The 19380-nt window shown below is 40.7% G+C and overlaps 1 protein-coding gene across 1 annotated transcript in view; it reads right to left on the bottom strand.

Moving 5' to 3' along the window:
* Positions 1–19380, bottom strand: part of Smc3 (structural maintenance of chromosomes 3) — a 70064-nt gene that overhangs the window by 29414 nt on the left and 21270 nt on the right. The window contains exons 12-26 of the mRNA XM_013017602.1: positions 19217–19221; positions 18049–18470; positions 17004–17166; positions 16032–16173; positions 14111–14261; positions 12903–13055; positions 10791–10942; positions 9602–9760; positions 7916–8023; positions 4946–5054; positions 3925–4172; positions 3398–3610; positions 2210–2401; positions 1531–1708; positions 758–864 (exon numbers count right to left, since the gene is read on the bottom strand). Coding sequence (XP_012873056.1) covers positions 758–864; positions 1531–1708; positions 2210–2401; positions 3398–3610; positions 3925–4172; positions 4946–5054; positions 7916–8023; positions 9602–9760; positions 10791–10942; positions 12903–13055; positions 14111–14261; positions 16032–16173; positions 17004–17166; positions 18049–18470; positions 19217–19221 — 2502 coding nt within the window. The remainder of the gene's footprint in view (positions 1–757; positions 865–1530; positions 1709–2209; positions 2402–3397; positions 3611–3924; positions 4173–4945; positions 5055–7915; positions 8024–9601; positions 9761–10790; positions 10943–12902; positions 13056–14110; positions 14262–16031; positions 16174–17003; positions 17167–18048; positions 18471–19216; positions 19222–19380) is intronic.

Genomic DNA, 19380 nt, shown 5'->3' with positions numbered 1-19380 from the left:
CTGTGGCTCAAGTGGTAGAGCGCTAGCCTTGAGCTGAAGAGCTGAGGGACAGCGCCCAGGCCCAGAGTTCAGGCCCCACGACCGGACCCCCCCCAAAAAAAAAAAAGTCTCACAGACTTTCTAGCCCAGGCTGGCTTTGAACTGTAATCCTCAAATCTCAGCCTCCTGAGTAGCCAGGATTACAGGTGTGAGCCACCATGAGATTCTTCTCTGTAGTTAAGCACAAAAAAAAGCCAAAAGGAGAGCTGTGGTTAAAGTGGTAGAGCTAAAGAAATCAGGGATACCACCCAGGCCACGTTCAAGCCCCAGGACTGGAACAACAACAAAAGCATTGAATAGACAGAAAGATAAAGAAAATCAAGATGTTATAAAAACAATTGCTGGGCTGGGAAGGTGGCTCAGTGGTAGAGTGCTTGCCTTGCATGCTTGAGGCCCTGGGTTCAATTCCTCAGCACCACATAAGCAGAAAAAGCCAGAAGTGGCGCTGCGGCTCAAGGGGTAGAGTGCTAGCCTTGAGCTGAAGAGCTGAGGGACAGTGCCTGGGCCCGGAGCTCAGGCCCCATGACTGGCAAAAACAAAAACAAAAAAACAATTGCTAAGCCACCATAGGTACTAAAAAAAAGTTTCTCCTTTAGAAAGATGTCAGATAAGCAGTGACTTTCCAAGTCTTCTTTCACTATTTAGGTAGCATAAAAAAAATTTAAAAAACTCAATGACTTCAATCCTAGCAAACAAACTCCAAGTAAAATAAAATTACCTTGTTTCTGAATTTTACACCATAGAATTTGTCAGCCGACTCAAGTAGCTCAGGCCGAAAAGTAGTTGTAATGAATTGAGCATGTACAGCAAGTTCCATAATCATATCTGTGAAAAATAGTCATTTAGATTGGAAAAAAATCAGTTTTTCCTCTTACCTAGAGTTTAAAACATTAAAAGCACTATTGAACATATATCTGTATAATTACATATGTATAAAAATTACCAACCTGACTTTTTAAAAAACAAATCTTTTAACCTCAATCTTAAAGCTACAGAATAGCTTTTAATATATAGAAATTTTTAATATAGTATTAAAAATGTCACAGCAAAGTTTACACACACATACACATACACATTTTAACAAGCATGTTAATTCTGCATTTAAACAATCTAGCAGGCATTGATAGTCAGCCTATAATCCTAACTGCTTAGGAAGTGAAAAGGCAGAGGTCTGGAGGATGGTGGTTCAAGGTTAACCTCAACAGAAAAGCTCACTAGACCCTATCTCTAAAGTAATCAGCAAAAAACAAGGGTAGGGTCATGGTTCAAGTGGTAGAGCAACATCTTTATAAACACAAAGCTTTGAGTTCAAACCTAAGTAGAGCCAAAAACAATAAAACAAAAAGACTAATCTAATTCTAACCTTACAAACCGAAAGAGGGATTAGTTCTTTGCATGTATGATAGACTTGCCTCTGTCCTGTCTAGTCCCTCCACTACAACATAGGGAAGCTATCACCTTGAAGGGCTAGAAAACAAAACGAAGCTGTACCTGATACGGCCTTCCTGTGCTGCGCGTCCAGAGCCTGGTCGATCTCATCAAACAAGTAAAAAGGAGCTGGGTCACACTTCTGAATGGCAAAAATCAGAGCAAGAGCTACCAAAGATTTCTGCCCCCCGGAAAGCTGCTGCATCTCCCTCATTTCTCCTTGTTTTCCTGTGAAAGACACCTAAGACAACACATCGATACGGTAGTATCAGAACGGGCATCATCTCTTTTCTTAGATTTTTATCAGCCCGTATCAGTTGTACGGGGATTACTATGACTGGACTTTGAGTATACTTAGAGTAGACTCAGTCCTTCCACCATCACTTTTTAAATTGCTCTGCACAGCTGGGCGCTGGTGGCTCACGCCTGTAATCCTAGCTACTCAGGAGGTTGAGATCTGAGGATCGCGGTTCAAAGCCAGCCCGGGCAGGAGAGACCGTGAGACTCCTATCTCCAATAAACCACCAGAAAACCGGAAGTGGCGCTGTAGCTCAAGTGGGAGAGCGCTCGCCTTGAGCTGAAGAGCTGAAGGACAGCGCCCAGGCCCAGAGTTCAAGCCCCATGATCGACAAAAAAAAAAAAATTGCTCTGCACAGACAGTGTAGCAACTCAGAATTGCACATGCATTTACCAACTGTACTACGGCAATGCGGTGAGGAGGAAAGAAGTGATGCTTCTTTACCCTAATGCCAACTCCAGTGAACTGGTCGACTGACGGGACACTGCTCTGCGATCCGGAGCCCCTCTCGCTTTCCCCGCTCCCTTCTCCTTCGTCCTGGGACTGGCTGCCCTCCACATCGCCTTTCTTCATCACCAAAGTAGCTTTGCCACCAGGAACAAGCTTCTGGAATACCTCACTGAAGTTCTTTGATACCTTCAAGAAAAGCATCAATTCAAATACAAATTTTGCTTAGCTGGAGTTACATGTATTACTGCTTGACACAGGATACATTTTAAAGCAATCCCAAGTATATTTGTGTGTGTACTTTTTGTTTTTGTATTTTGTCGTTGTTGTTTTACAGCTGAGGACTGAACTCAAGCCCTACTCTTCCACTGGCTAAATCCCCAACACCACAAGTATGTTTTAATGTTCTGAACAAGAATAACTCCTGGACACAATTATTCATGCCTGTTATCCTAGCTATAAGGAGGGTAAGGTTAGGAAAAACGTGAAGGCCAGCCCAGGCGAAAAAGTCCACAAGACCCTATTTCAACAGACTGGGGGGTAGGCAGGGAGGCTGAATGTGTTGGCACATGCCTGTAATCCCAGCTACAATAGAAAGCATAAATAGAAGACTAAAGTCCAGGCAGACTGTGAGAAAGTGACACCCTATCCCCAAAATAACCAGAGCAAAAAAAGGCCAGAGGCATAGTTTAAGCAATAGAGCACCTACCTAAGCAAGCATGAAGCTGAGTTCAAACCAGTACTGCCAAATAACAACAACAATAATCATACACAGAAGCAGCAGCCACTACTGCCATTACATGCACTGGCACATACTTATTATCTCAGCATGTGGGGAGGTTTACACAGAAAGACTGAAAGTTTGAGGTCAGTCTGAGCTACGTAAAGTGTAAGGCCAGCATGAGCCACATGGCAAAACCTTATGTCAAAAGCCAAGTGCCGAGGATGCAGCTGAGTGGATAAGCAAGGTGCAGGACTCTGCCTCTTGGGTTCCACCTTCAGCTCCACAGCCCTTCCCCGCCCTTAACAAAGACTATCACTGAATTCTTCTCAAAACTGTGTACAACATTTAGGTTAATAAACATGTCAGGGATCTATCAGCTGGATTTGTTCATATGTTTTAGATCCACCTTACAGAGTGAGCACGGAGCCTTTTTCCTAGTTTAACTATAAACAGAAACATACCTGTTTAAAAGTTAACTGAATGGCTTCGTATTTTCGAAGTTCAAGTACATTCATCAGTTCCATAATGGATTTATACCCTCTATCCAACTCTTCTTGTCGCTTTATTAATTTTTCCTTCTGCTCAGAGAAATTTACAAACTGATCTAAAGCCTTTTTGTTTACATGGCTGTACTTCTTTAGTTCTGTGTTGCACTGTTCAAGTTTCCGAAACAACTACAAAGAGAAAATAAAGCATAAATGAAAGTGTGAACTCCTGGGAGATTCATGTAGGTACTTCCAATTTTAAAGTAAGATTTACCCAGGCTGGGAAGGTGGCTCAGTGGTAGAGCGCTTGCCTTGCATGCTCAAGGCCCTGGGTTCGATTCCTCAGCACCACATAAGCAAAAAGCCAGAAGTGGCGCTGTGGCTCAAGTGGTAGAGTGCTAGCCTTGAGCTGAAGAGCTGAGGGACAGCGCTCAGGCCCAGAGTTCAGGCCCCACGACCGGGCCCAAAAATAAATAAATAAATAAAAATAAAGTAAGATTTACCTGCTTGAGACTCAGTGTCTGGTACTTTTCAAAAGCTTCCTGGGGAAGTGATCCAAGTTCTCGAATTTTCTTCATACATTCTTCTTTTTTCTTTAACAGCATGCCCTGCCGATTTGTCATCTTTTCCAGTTCTTTAGTATCATGGTTTATAGCATCCATGTGTTCTTTTTCCATATTTTTCCAGCGCTCCATACTTTTTTGAAGCTCCTTAATTCCAGCCTCTGTTTTATCAATGGAATTGTCCAAATCTATGACGGGGGAGGAGAGGCAAAATTAATCTGTTAAGACAGCCAGAACAAAGAATTTGTCACAGAACAAACATTTGTCATAGCTCTCAAAATAAGGGTTTAGGTTTTTTGAGTGTATAAGTTTTACTGTAAAAATTCACAAGCCAATTAAACCTGAACAAAATTTGTTGGAGTGTGTATGAGCTATCATCCTGACACTGACTGCCCATTAAATATTTTTTGTTGTTTAATGTTTACGTTTTGATTTAAAAAATGTAAGTTTTTCTTCATAACAACTAAATGCTAGGAATTACAATTCAAAAAAGTTTTTTTGGTGACAGTATTAAGGCTTAGGCAGTGTCCCTTAGCTTTTTTGCTTAAGGCTGTCACTCTACAACCTGAGCCACAGCTCTGCTTCTAGCTTTTGTGATGGTTAACTGGAGAAGACAGTCTCTTTCTGCCCAGGTGTTGAACCACTATCCTCAGATCTCAGCTTCCTAAGTAGCTAGTATTACAAGAGCCACTAGCATCTAGCTGAGATATTTTATCCTTTGTTAAAAAGATGCTATAGTCATTTGATACAAATTTGTTGGAAACATTTCAGCAACTAAAAGCTATTATTTATGATTACCCTACTAAACTCAATTCACTGTAATTTATGATGAACAACACAAAAAAAATCTTAGTATGTGCTTTTACCTATTTGGATATTTTATCATATAGTAAACAGCTGTATAGATCAAATAAGCTCCATTTTACCAAGTATCAAAAAATATGAGTACATAGAAATGTACCTTCAGACCGTGCCATGGTGTCTTTTACTCTTTTGTTGATGGCTTCGAGTTCAGATGTGGTGGCAGTCAGTACTGTGCCTCCCTCTGTCTCCCTCAGTTCATTAAGTTCCTGCCACACAAAAGGACCATGAACACTAAGCCACAAAGCACGAACTGTGTTGTTACAAAACATCAAGACTGCCAAGAACGGCTGCTGTCAAGTATGAACACCCCAAACAACATTACATGTACTTCATATACCGTCAAATAATTGAAGTACCTGTTAAGGGGGGGAGGTAATGACAAAATTACTGGGAATTTTCGTCTCACTACTCCTGAGAAAGCATTAACAGTACCTACTAAGTACCGAGACTGTGCCAGGACAGGGGTCAAAGCAGTTACTACTGTAGTGTTATTTTCCACAACAGCAAACTGAGGCCAGATGTATTCTCAGACACGCTGGAAACTGCACATTAGGTGGCAGTACTAACACTCAACCAGGCCTGTAGTCAAGATGGCTGGTCTCAGTGTCCCCAAAGCCCATGTTTTCAAACAGAGCTCTCATACAAACACTCTTTTTCTTTTTCCTTTTTTTTTGGGGGGGGGTAAGGTCGTGGGGGCCTGAACTCTGGGCCTGGGCACTGTCCCTCAGCTCTTCAGCTCTAGGCTAGCGCTCTACCACTGGAGCCACAGCGCCACTTCTGGCTTTTTTCTTTTTGCTTATGTGGTGCTGAGGAAATGAACCCAGGGCCTCAGGCACGCAAGGCAAGGGCTCTACCACTGAGCTACCTTCCCAACCCCCAACACACTTTTTCTTAATCTTTAGAGAATACTTTGTTAATTTCTATAATAAAAACCCCATAGGTAAGATCTTTATATTTAACAGTGTCACTACTGTACTCACTTAAAAAATCAATTTTTTGGGGCTGGGATGTAGCTCAGTGGCAAAGCGCTTGCCTAGCAAGCGCAACGTTCTGGGTTCGATCCCCAGTACCAAAAAAGAAAAAGACAAAAAAAAATCAATTTTTTTTAACATTTCTAGACCAATATGACTATTCATTTCTATATAGTGCCAACAAACACAGTAAACTGGGATACTTTTTTCCAATGCTGAAGTTCCCAAAGATCCAAATTATAAATGTGTATTTATATAAAAGAGCAATAATGGAGGTATATGGTACATCAATAGCAGCACCTGCCTTTCCAGTTTCTATAGTCATCCCAACCAAATTATAGAAAAGAAACTAGCCACTGTTAGTGTTACTGCTATGGGATCCAGCACCATTTTTAACTAGCTTCTCTATCACCATCTGGAACAAAAACCTTCTCTAGCAATAGCATTAAAATCAGCAGATAAAGCAGTTACCACTACTCATCATAAAGAAGGTACAGGCATTACATTTACAAAGGTGAGATATAAAGCTACAGGACACAATGAAAAGGCAGTATTTAAGTCTTGATCTACTTTCTCAGCAAGAAAGGACGGTGTAACAGCTCTGTAGGGAAATGTGCTGTCTGAGACAGGATTTCATCAGCTGCACACTTTCAAGTACTCTCTTCATGAACTTCAGCTAAAACACAAAGTCAGGGAAACACCTCAAACCAAAAATTTAAAATAATAATTACAAAATCCCCCAAACCACTGGATCCAAAGATGACTAAAGAAAGGTATACAAAATCCAACCTCGCAGTATTTTACCCATCTGTCATGTTTCAATGCTCAGAGCTCTAGAGAAGATGCCAAGTAGCACCGAAAGTTTCTTCGGACCACAACCAAAACACGGCTTCATTTCAAACAGAAGCAAGCGGCCAATGCTGCTTATGTGGATATGTTTAAAGGTGCTACAAGTTAATCCTCAGCTCCCTCATCAAGAAAGGGGAGCTCAGTTACTACTGTACTTTAATTGTGTTCAACCCAATCACCAGATTAGAGAAGTGGAAAGCTTCCCTACTAAATTAAATTAGGCTTCTCTACCCAGCACCAGTTACCTTGAGTTCACCCCAAGTCTACAAATGCCATAACCATATCCAAAGTGCAAGGAAGCATCTGATGTGCTATCTGGAAACACTGTGTTGTTCAGGCTAAGCCCTTCCTCTGTGGTAAACTTCATCTCTGGTGTTTCCTCGCATAAAGATTTTTAGATCTACAGTGCATGCACTTTAAAGAATACATGCACAAATGATGACAATGCATGCCCTTAGATGAAGTGAATGTTATGACAGGTGAGGGCCACAAAGCCTTAGTGAACAGGGACAGCAGCTGTGTCAAGTGTGACTGCTTCAACATCCCTTGTGCCTCTCCAAGCTCAAGCTCAACAGCATAATGGCAGCAACCATATAACCTTCACAGCTGCTGTCATCTGACTTTATTCTCCCTATTTCCCTCAATGCCCTGCAACAAACAACAGCCTTTCAGATTTTCTCTTCAGTTCCAATCGCCTGTGGTTTGATGGCTGTGGGAGCGCAGTGGGTGGCATCTCTTCTGCTTTCTCCTGACAGAAGAGGTCATGGGTCTGTGTTTCAGATTCACTTGAATCTCTGCCCACTTTCTGGGCTTTGTCTGTGTCCTTGCTGTGGAGAGAACTGGCGCATGGCTTTAAGGACGAATGCATCCTGCTTTGTCTGGGGTGGTGCAAACTGTGTCTGATAGAGGCTACTGCTCATTCTGTGGACTAGCTGTGTGGCCTGTCCAGGTAGTGGGGACGGCACTCCTAGCTTCCTACCCCTAGTGGTGCTGGTGTGTTTTCCATTACTGCCAGAGGTATGCCTAGTGTTAAATCAATGGCACTTCCAAAGGCCTTTAGTTTCATTTCAGACACTGTTCCTGAGGTTGCAATCATGCTGCGCTATATTCCAACAGGGGTTTAATCCTCAAAGGCTGTTGTGTCTGTGCAGGACACGAACGTTCAGGCTTTGGACTTTGAGCCTGTGCTTCATACAACCACTTTTAGTATGGTTTAGGCACCAAGGAACCCCCCAAAACGAACATACCTGTTCTACTTGATCCAAGCGTTTTCTCAGATTCTCATTGAGATAAGTCTCTACTCGAGTGATAATGCCTTCTAATTTAATTCTTTCATTTAGCAACTGTCTGTTTTCCTATAATTAAGAAAAGAAAAATTAGTTGTCTGTATAAGCATGAACTTTCTCAGAAATGTTCATCTGTTGTCCTTTCCATTACCTGGACACTAATGAGCTGAAAGGCAGTTTTATTTCATTTTCTTTGGGGAGGGAGGGTCAATAGGGTTTGAACTTGAGGCCTGAGCACTTCCCCTTAGCTTTTTTGGCAAAACTAGCATTCTACCCCTTTAGTCACAGCTCCATGTCCAGCTTTTTGATGATTAATTGTGGATATTGGTCTCATAGACTTTCCTGCCTGAGTTAGCTTAATTGTTATCCTCAGCTATCAGCCTCCTAAGTAACTAGGATAACAAGTGTGAGCCAGCAGTACCCAAGAGAAATGTTTTCTACCCTTTCACAAGGCGCTACCCTTCCTTCACTTTCTCTCTCTTCCTTATTCAGCAGAATGTTGACTTTCAGCCAGGTATGGTTTTGCACATCTGTAAAACCAGCACTCAGGAGGCTGAGAAAGAGGATCCAAGTCTGGGCTATATACAAGACTCAGTAAAAAAAAAAAAAAAAGTTAACTTTTGTACCTAGTTCTTTTTCTAAGGCTTACTGCCGAAAAGAATTTCCTTTCCCTACTTTTCTTGTTTTGGGTTCAGTATTAATGGCTTACACATAGGAATTTTTTTTTAAAGTCTGCATCAGGGAGGCTGAATATCTTTTTTTTTTTGGGGGGGGGGATCCGGTTGTGGGGCCTGAACTCTGGGCCTGGGCGCTGTCCTTCAGCTCTTCAGCTCAAGGCTTGTACTCTACCACTTGAGCCACAGCGCCACTACTGGCTTTTTTTTTTTCTCTCTGCTTATATGGTGCTGAGGAATCGAACCCAGGGCCTCATGCATGCAAGGCAAGCGCTCTACCACTGAGCCACCTTCCCAGCCTCGAGGCTGAATATCTTAAGCACCAGCCTAGGATAGTTTTTCCAGCCTAGGGAAGACCCTGGCTCAAAAACCAATAAGCCTATCAACAACAACAAAAATTAATCAAAGCATTACTAAATATGTTAGTCGTCAGAAAAAAATGCATTTTTATCCATGTACATATCTATGTGTCTATGTGTATGTGTGCATATATATATATATATATATAAATATAAGTTCAATCTTACTAATAATACACATGCATTAAGATGGAAGTTTTTTTTATAATCCAAATATACACAACACTTTAAAAATCTTACTAAAACCTTATTTACTCTCACAGATAGAAAAAATTCAAGTCTCTAAGTTTTTCAATTTGCTTTTTCAGATTCTTTTTCTTTTTGTCAGTTGTGGGGCTTTAATTCTAGGCCTGGGGGCTGTCCCTCAGCTCAAGGATAGCACTCTACCACTTGAGCCACAGTGCCACTTCCGGTTTTCTGGTGGTTTATTGGAGATGAGTCTCACAGACTTTCATACTCAGGCTGGCTCTGAACCGCCACCCTCAGATCTCAGCCTCCTGAGTAGCTAGGCATGAGCCACTGGTACTCAGCTTTCGGATTCTTATATATTCCAAGTGAGGGACTTTTCACAACAGCCAATTACCAATCATCTTTTCCTTTTTAGGTGTACTTGCCTGCTGAAGTTGCCGAATCTCATCATTCAGTGCATCCACTCTTTTCTGATCTTCCAGACTAAGTTGAGAAAGCAAATCGGTCCCCAGCTCCGCTTTCAGTGATTCTCTAGTGGACTCCATGGCATGCAAACTTGCCTCCAAACTCTGTAAGCTTCGTTGCTGCATAACAAGTTGATTTCCCACTTATTAATAAGGGCTTTAATCACTATACTGCTTACAATAAAAAAACTGGATACAAGCCATATATATGAGCCTAAATAATCACATAGCTCAGTTAACTACTAAGTAGTATGTGTTGCAAAACTGTATTTTCAGTAGGCAAATACATTGAATGTACTTTCAACTTGTGATATTCTCAACGTATGGTGGATTTACTGGGAAATAATCCCACAGTAATGAGCATCTGTATTGATTTTTTTTTTAAATTTAAGTTTTATTTTATTTGTGAACATGCTGTACAGAGGAGTTACAATTACATGGGCAGGATAATGCGTACATTTCTTACCAAGCATTGCAGCCTCCTCCTTTGTTTACCCTTCACATCCCTTCCCAGCCTCCCCCCTCCCCCCCTGATTTTTTTTTTTTAAGTTCAGCAGAGATTATATTACAGGGGCAAAGCAGGAAGGCTTTTTTGTTGTCGTCGTTTTGGGGGAAGTTTCTGGTCTTGAGGCCTGAACTCTACCACTCAAGCCATGATGCCACTTGCGGCTTTTTTGAGTACTTCATTAGAGATAAAAGTCTCCAGGGACTTTTCTACCCAGGCTGGCTTCAAACTGCAATGCTCAGATCTCAACCTACTGAGTGGCTAGGATTGCAGGAGGAAGCCACTAGCACCCGGCACTATTGATATATTTAATAAAGCTTTTTACCAAAACTGCTTCAAGTTTATGCGACAATAATAAACTATTTGTAACCATTTTAACACAATCAGATCAAAACACAATACTGAAATAACTGTAATATTATCAGACAATACTGCTACGCTATAGCCAAAATGCCTACTTATCCAATTAAAGTAGAAGCTGGAATGCAACCTAAAATAAGCAGAGACCTGGTGACAGGAGTGTAAGTATGGGATAGAGGGGACAGAGATACAGGCCCAAACAAAAACAGAACTCATAAGCTTCAGTGAATCACAAAGCACACTCCAACTTCAGACAGTTTAAATCCGTAATAAACACATACAGACCTTAGGCATGAAGGTTTTCTCTGACTGCTGCCTCTTCTCTTTAAGCATTTTCATTTCTGATAATATGCTGTCTCTGGATGCTTTAAATTTTCTTTGTTGAGTCTCAATCTGCTGCATTTGGTTCATCAACTGATCAATTTCATTATTAATTCATATACAAAGCTAAGGAAAATTATCTCCAGGTTATAGAAATACCCTATGTTCAAAGTTCTCTTCAGTTCTTATGAGCACTTTGCTTTACTTTTCTACAACTTTACTACAAAGTAAGTTATTTTTGCAAATTTATGGACTATGACATCATTAACTAAATACCGACATTAAATTTTTCTAATCTTAGAAGCTAAAGGATTGGGGATTTAGATTCAGTTCAGTGGAAGAGCACTTGCCTATCAAGTACAAGGCCCTGAGTTCAAACCTCAATACTGAAAAAAGAAAAAAAAAAGGCTCATAACATTTTAATCCCCACATTCTACTCTCCAAATCACAAGCAAACTTACTTTACTAATAGCTTATGCCCAAAACAACAAAAATCAACAACAGAAGAAACCCTCAGGAGTTTCTAAAGGAACTTAAGCAAAATCTATCAGTATTATATATTTTTAAATGTCTTTTCATCCCAAAGTATTTGTTGTATAATCAATTATGCTTAAGCCACTTCTAGGGAGTTAGGTATAACAGTAACTCTTGCTCCATGTGGAGGAAGAATTCAGTGTAATGATCAAATACAGGAGCTGGCAGCTGCTCTCAACATTCCTTTTCTTAACGATTGCCCATACTTGTGCTAACACACCTGTCAAGTCTAGGCAGTTCTCCCAAGCATTGTATGCAGACTCTTCCAAGGTAAAAGCTTATGATTTTTTTCTATGTGCTGTTGTTTGTACTGATGGCACAAATAAAAAGATAAAGAAAAATCACCAGTTTCACTATGAATGCCCTTAAAGAAGTGAAAATTAACTTTATTCCTGATGCTCAAGTACCTGCACCGTTAGTACTATGTGGCAAAATAAAAAGCACACAGCAGGTACTTCTGCCTTCTACCAAGGCACCAAGGTCATTTTAAAAAATGCAATGGACCCCGGGCGCCAGTGGCTTGCACCTGTAATCCTAGTTACTCAGGAGGCTGAGATCTGACGATCGTGGTTCAAAGCCAGCCCGGGCAGGAAACTCCATGAAACTCTCATCTCCAATAAACCACTCAAAAAACCAGAAGTGGCACTGTGGCTCAAGTGGTAAAGCACTAGCCTTGAGCTGAAGAGCTGAGGGACAGTGCCCAGGCCCTAAGTTCAAGCCCCAAGACTGACCAAAAAAAAAAAAAGCAACAAACAACTATTTCAGTAGTGAGGTGAACTGGCCACTCTTCACGTAGCACTATTTGGGGGGTCTTTGCTTTTTCACGGGTTTTTGGTACTCAGGACCTGGGTGCTGTTTTGTGGCCAAGGGTAGTGCTCTCCTACTTGAGTCACAGCTCCGTTTCCAGATGGTGATGTCATGGATCTTTCTGCCCTGGCTATCTTTGAACTGCAATCCTCAGATTGTGGCCTCCTTAAGTAGATAGAATTGCAGGATTACATAAGCACATGGCTGGGAACACTGTTATCTCAAAGAACTACAATTACTCAGATCTGGGTATTAGCTGGCCATTTCTTCCACTAACGGCAAATCTGCACTGAATGGCCTCTAGATAGTAACAAGCATTTTCTAATCCAAATGTATTTGACAGGTATACATGTTACTCTTCTCCTCCTTGGGACAATGCCCAGGATTCCCTTCTACAAGTCACTGACTAATTCTGTTTCCTCTCTGCCTTACTGCCTTATATTGTTGTCCCTCAGCTTCTTTTCCTTCAAAATGAGACTCATCAGTATTAACTACTTAACCATTATACCAATATTAAGAGTAGTTTTTGTTTTTTCCCTTAGTCTTCAGAAGGTAAATAGGCAAAAACACAAGCTCCTGTGGTTAAATAAAAGCCAAAGTAAAACACATGGACTTTTTGCCCATGGACTTTTACTGACATGAGAAGATATACAATATCAAACAGATTATATATTGCAATTAAAATGTTATTTTTTTCCGACAGTAACAATAATTAAACACAAAACAAAAAGATATTTTCAATATTTCTGCGCAGGTTTTCATTGAGTTTTGCTTCAAGTTCCCCTAGTTCTTCTTCTGCTTTTCTAACATCTTTCTGTAATTCAAGTCGAGACTTTCTTGTGTCATAATAACCTCCAGTTAAAGCCCCTCGGTGACTGACCTGGTCACCTATGAACAAAACAGAAAGGTAGTATTCTGTACAACATTTTTTATACTTAATGACAAAACAACATAATGGAATCCTAACTTTAACTACACTATGAAAACTAAAAGGAAAAGAATTTAAACCACTCTATGTCAATAATACACAGGATCCAGCTTAGAATTAGCGCTAACTGAATCTGGGAAACTTGATCATCCAAAACAATAGCACAGAGCTTGGCATCAGTGGTTCATGCCTATAATTCTAGCTACTCAACATAATTGGTTCCTTTGTAATCCTAAATTCTTTTTTTTTTTTTTTTTTTTGCCAGTCCAGGGGCTTAATAAGACTCAGCGCCTGGCCTCTGTCTCTGAGCCTCTCTGTGCTCAAGGCTAAACACTCTACCATAATACCACTTCTGGTTTTTCTGTTTATGGGGTACTGAGGAATCAAACCCAGGGCTTCATGCATGCTAAGCAAGCACTCTACCATTAAGCCACATTCTTAGCTGATCCTAAAATCTTTGAGAAAAGATCCACAGGTTTCAAACAGCCAAGGGAAGTGCAAAAAAGATTAAGCTTACTTGCTAAAGACCAAATATCAACTAAACATCAAATATGGAATCTGTTTGTAATCTTACTTAAACATACAACTATTTAAAACTGATAGTCAGGTGCCGGTGGCTCACACCTATATCCTAGGTACTCAGGAGAGGCTAAGATCTGAGGATCCCATTTGAAGCCAGCCTGGACGGGAAAATCCGTGAGACTCTTAACTCCAATAAGCTACTCAGAAAAGGTCGGAAGTGGTGCTGTGAATCTAGTGGTAGGGAACTAGCCTTGAGCACAAAGAGACTCAAACAGTGCCCAGGTCCTAAGTTCAAGCCCAGGACTGGCAAAAAAAAAAAAAAAAAACTGATAAAATAATGGACATGAATTTGTCAATTATATACTATTAACACTATGATCCTAACACATAGTTTATGTTTATAAGACATGTACACTGCTCGAGTGATATATTACACAAACTGCATTAAATGTTTTATTAGAATTTGTTCAAAGCTGGAATTATTATTACAAACCTTCCAAAGTAATGCAGTCCATAGTGAAAGCGCGGGCCAGTTGGGTTGAAACTTCCATGCTACGACAAATTAGTGTCTTGCCAAACACATGTTTGAAAGCCTTGTCAAATCGGGGATTGTATCTCAGCTTACTGATCATAGGAATAGCATCCTAAAAATAATGATCTCATTAACAAAGCCCCAATACAGTTCATTAAAAACTGTGCAGAATTATGATCTGCATCTTTTTGACATGCAAATAAACACAAATGCCCTTACGTATAGCTTTTTTTCGGTTAATGTATGCAAACATTTAACATAGGATCTGTCACTGAGGACTTAATAAATGTGAAACTAATAGTATTTCCTCAAAATATTTTAATTTTATACATCGGATATCGACATTCAGAAAAATTCTTTTTCAGACAAAAACCTCCATTTTAACTCCTAAGTTGCCAGGACAAAGTTTCTGTAACTACTTAAAAAGTTTCAAATATATTCTACATAGAAAGATGTTATACATGTAAGTTTAGCTTAGATTAACAATCATAAAGAGAACACTAATATAACATCACGCAGCATCAGGAACAGAACACACTGATGGCAATTTAGAAGTCCTGAGTGCCCCTTTTCTAGTCACACAATGGTCACCCACAGTGGCTACCTGAGAGAGAGGACCATCATCTAGACTTCCTCCAAACTCCTAGTTCTATCTTCTATGGTTTGGGTTTTTTTTTATTGCTATATTAAGTATAACCACACTAAATGCATTTTTTTGTCGTTTCATTCTTTCACCATGTAGGTAATTTGTAGATTGCAAAGTAGGAAAAAAAAAAAAGCCCTTTTGCAGCTTATCAATACTCTTGAGGCAGGTTCCAATGGCTCATGACTGTAGGAGGCTGAAATCTGAGGATAGTAATCCCAAGCCACTAGCCCAGGCAGGAAAGTTTGTGACTCTTATCTCAAATTAACTATCAAAAAGCCAGAAGTGGAGCTGTGGCACAAGAGGTAGAGTACTAGCTCTAAAACAGCTCAGGGATAGTGCCCTGAGTTTAAGCCCCACGACCAACCAAAAAAAATAATTCTTGACATTATACTTCTGTTGATTACTCTAAGATGGTTTCAGTCTTCATCTTAGAGAATGATAGAGTTGCTGCTGCCACCCACATTCTGAGGTCGAAGACCTCAAAGCAGTTTCTCAAGGATGGTGTCTGAAGACTACTTTTAATCCACTTAAAATGGACAAGCTAGTAACAAAAGCAACCAGACTTCAGTCTATCATCATGCTAGCTACTATTTTTCTTTTTACATTAGCTTACATTAATTGTACGATGGAGTTTCATTGAACATATTAATTTATAAACTATTTTAAAAACGTATACAGATGGGGTTGGGCATGTGGCTTAGTGGTAGAGTGCTTGCCTAGCATGCATGAAGCCCTGGGTTCGATTCCTCAGCACCACATAAACAGAAAAAGCCTGAAGTGGTACTGTGGCCCAAGTGGTAGAGTGTTAGGTTTCCCTTGAGCAAAAAGAAAATCAAGGACAGTGCTCAGGTCCTGAGTTCAAGCCCCAAGACTGGCAAAAACAAACAAAAAACTTATCTAGAAAACTTAACGACATTCAAGCCCCACGACCGACAAAAAAAAAAAAAAGAAAACTTAACGACAGTTTAACAGTTGCTTGGTAAATTCTTCCTCAACTCTATAACCTCCTTTGTCTTCCTGAAGATTATACATTTACAATGATTTGTTTCATGTCTTGGCTATTATCTGTTTCCCTTCTCAACCCCACCCAGCGAAGCTATACTCCATTCAGACAGCATGTTTACCTTACAGGCCAGTGAATCCCAATATATAATGCCTGGGCACTAGCATGAATTAAGTAAATACTATGACAAGAAGTAATTTCAAAAAGGTAGATCTTAATACACACTGACTCACATTGGTTTCAGGATAAGCAGTGTCCCTGACGTCTAACTTGTTAAGAGGCAGAAAAGTGACCTCTCCAGGAAGATTCATCTTATTAAACTCCATTAAAATCTTTGTACTGACTTCATCTGAATCAACAATGTGATAAAATAACCTATGGATAAACAGAAACAGAAAACATCTTTATCACTAGTGTTGTAAGTAAACTTCAAACTCACATTTTTCCTGTAAAATCCAATTTGAATGAAAAAAAAAAAAAGCCCTAGAAAAGTCCAATAGCAACAAGGCACAGTCAGTCCCATATATTATCCTGGCTACACACTCACACCTGTAATCAGAAGGAAGTAGGGTTTGAAAGGATAACAGTTCCAGGGTAACCCGGGTAATCTTCTCAAGATCTTATTACAACTAATAGCTGTATGCAGTGGCATACACCTGGTCCCAATTATGGCAAAAAACATACACAAGATCATGGTTCAAACAAGAGGGGCCAAAATTAAGAATCCATCTAAAAAATAACCCAATCAGCTGGGTGCTAGTAGTTTATGCCTATAGTCTAGCTACTCTGGAGGCTGAGATCTGAGGACTGCAGTTCAAAGCCAGCTAGGAAGGAAAGTCCATGAGGCTCTTATCTCCAATTAATCACCAGAAACTGGAAGTGGTGCTGTGGCTCAAGTGGTAGAGCACTTGACTTAAGCTGAAGAGCTCAGGGACAGCACCCAGGCCAAGAGTTCAAGCCCCACGACTGACAAAAATAAAATAAAAAATAAATTACATCTCTCTGTTTAGAGCTGTAAAATTCTAGTTTCTACAATTAGTAATACTTAGTATCTAATTCCTTAATTAAAAAATTAAATGTAGAACTGAAGATTAAAGATGATAAATTGTTCTCAACTACAAAAAGCTGCGTTTTTGTTTTAAAGATTATTCTTACTCCCTCTTTCCCCTTAAAACCCTATAATCAAATCAAGCAACCCATCTCACCTGTTCCCAGCAGTAACCTCTACACACGTGTAGAAGGCGGGCTCACATTCAAAGTTGTTCATCACAATGCCATGATAGCCGTTCTGAACGTGCTGGTTTATTCCTTTTCGACGAAAGTGGTCCAGCACTTTGTTTATGCTGTCTATTCCATTTAGGATGGCCTATAAATTGTTCAATGACAAATAGTAAGATTACTCCAGCTGGTTAAGGAATGAGTGCATCTGCTGGGCTTGGAGGCTCATGCCTGTAATCCTAGTTCTTGGGAAGCGGAGACAAAATTGTGAGCCCTACCCCAGCCAGCCAGCCTGGGCTCCATAAGATCTTACCTCAAATAAACACAAAGCACATTATGCCATATATTTAAATATAAGCCAGAGACTTTAACACACTCTCCAACAAACAAATCATCCTCTTGAAATAAGCCACTTACATCTAACACTATGCTAATGTTAAAGATGCGTCTGAAAATTGAAAGTATTCTGTTAATAACACGGGTGGCAAGCACGAGCGGTAGTACAAGCCTGAAGCCCCAGCACTCAGGAGGCTGAGGTGGTAAGATTATGAGTTCCAGGCCAACATAATGAGACTATGTATCACAATAGCAAATAACATAATAGGAGTAGCAGTAAATAATAATAACAGTAACAACAATAATAACAGCAGCCAGGCACCAGTGGCTCATGCCTGTAATCCTCTATTCAAGAGGCTGAGATCTGAGGATCAAAGTTTGAAGCCAGCTTCGGAAAAAATGTCCATGAGACTCTTATCTCCAAATAGCCATCAAAAAGTCAGAGGTGCCAGGCGCTGGTGGCTCACGCCTGTAATCCTAGCTACTCAGGAGGCTGAGAGCTGAGGATCGCAGTTCAAAGCCAGCCCGGGCAGGAGAGACCGTGAGACTCCTATCTCCAATAAACCACCAGAAAACCGGAAGTGGCGCTGTAGCTCAAGTGGTAGAGCACTCGCCTTGAGTTGAAGAGCTCAAGGACAGCGCCCAGGCCCAGAGGTCAAGCCCCGACCAACCAAGAAAAAAAAAAAAAAAGCCAGGTGCCGGTGGCTGAGATCTGAGGATTGCGGTTCAAAGCCAGCCCGAGCAGGAAAGTCTGTGAGACTCTTATCTCCAATAAACCACTAGAAAACTGGAAGTAGCGCTGTGGCTCAAGCGGTAGAGCGCTCACCTTGAGCTGAAGAGCACAGGGACAGCACACAAGCCCAGATTTCAAGCCCCACGACCGACAAAAAAAAAAAGTTCTTACATTATACTGCTCCAGATTTTTCTCTTTATTTGCCTCAGTGTCCTCCAAATCCTTATGTATAGCAGCAATCTGTCTCTTCTTGTCATTAATAGCTTGATCTAAAGACTTGAGCTCCTTCTTTATCCACTTATCCCTTTCTTCTTTTGATGTAAACTGGCTTCCTCGACCCTGCTTTGCATAAAGGTCTGTTCTTTCCTGGGTAGCTTGAGCCAACCTAGAGTAAAGAGGGGGAAAAATGCATTGAAAATAACAATTGCGGGGCTGGGAAGGTGGCTCAGTGGTAGAGCGCTTGCCTTGCACGCATGAGGCCCAGGGTTCGATTCCTCAGCACCACATAAGCAAAAAGAAAAAAGCTGGAAGTGGCGCTGTGGCTCAAGTGGTAGAACGCTTGCCTTGAGCTGAAGAGCTGAGGAACAGCGCCCAGGCCCAGAGTTCAGGCCCCACGACCGGACCCCCGCCCCCCAAAAAGAAAGAAAGAAAGAAAATAACAATTGCAAACAGCATCAACTGTACATAGAAACCATTTTAATATGTAATTACAAAAATACCTTCAAATCTGCTCCAACTATACTTTATACATTCTAAAGATACAAATTAAGATACTTATATGAATATCATTGTCCAGATTATATAACATTTCTGTAGAACAGTGAAGGGGGGAAAACCTTTGGGGAAAAAATGGGCAAAGAATGAAACAAATGTAAAGTGGTATAATAACAAGAGCTGGGAATGTGGCTCAGAGCAAAGCACTCACTGAATATGCAATGGAAAAAATACAATGTAAACTGGGTGCCAGGAGCTCACACCTGTAATCCTACTCAAGAAGCTGATACCTGAGGATCCTGGGCAGTAAAGACTGTGAGACTCCTATCTCTCTAATTAACCACCAGAAAGCTGAAGTGAAGATGTGGCTCAAGTACTAGAGAGCTAGCCTTGAACAAAACAGCTCTGGGACAGTACCTAGCCTATGAGCTGAAATCAGTGAACACTGGTAAGCCCAAACTATACAGATTCTATGTCTACAATTTAATGTGAAAAAAATGTCAAGAGCTTTCTAGTAGTAGTAATGTAGGCAGTGTGTACAAAACCACATGACTGCCGGGCGCTGGTGGCTCACGCCTATA

This window comes from Dipodomys ordii, unplaced genomic scaffold, assembly GCF_000151885.1.
Source record: "Dipodomys ordii isolate 6190 unplaced genomic scaffold, Dord_2.0 Scaffold36, whole genome shotgun sequence".
In the NCBI taxonomy this organism is placed as follows: Eukaryota; Metazoa; Chordata; class Mammalia; order Rodentia; family Heteromyidae; genus Dipodomys; species Dipodomys ordii.
Note: the sequence above shows the minus strand (reverse complement) of the source record. Positions and strands in the feature narration are given on the sequence as shown.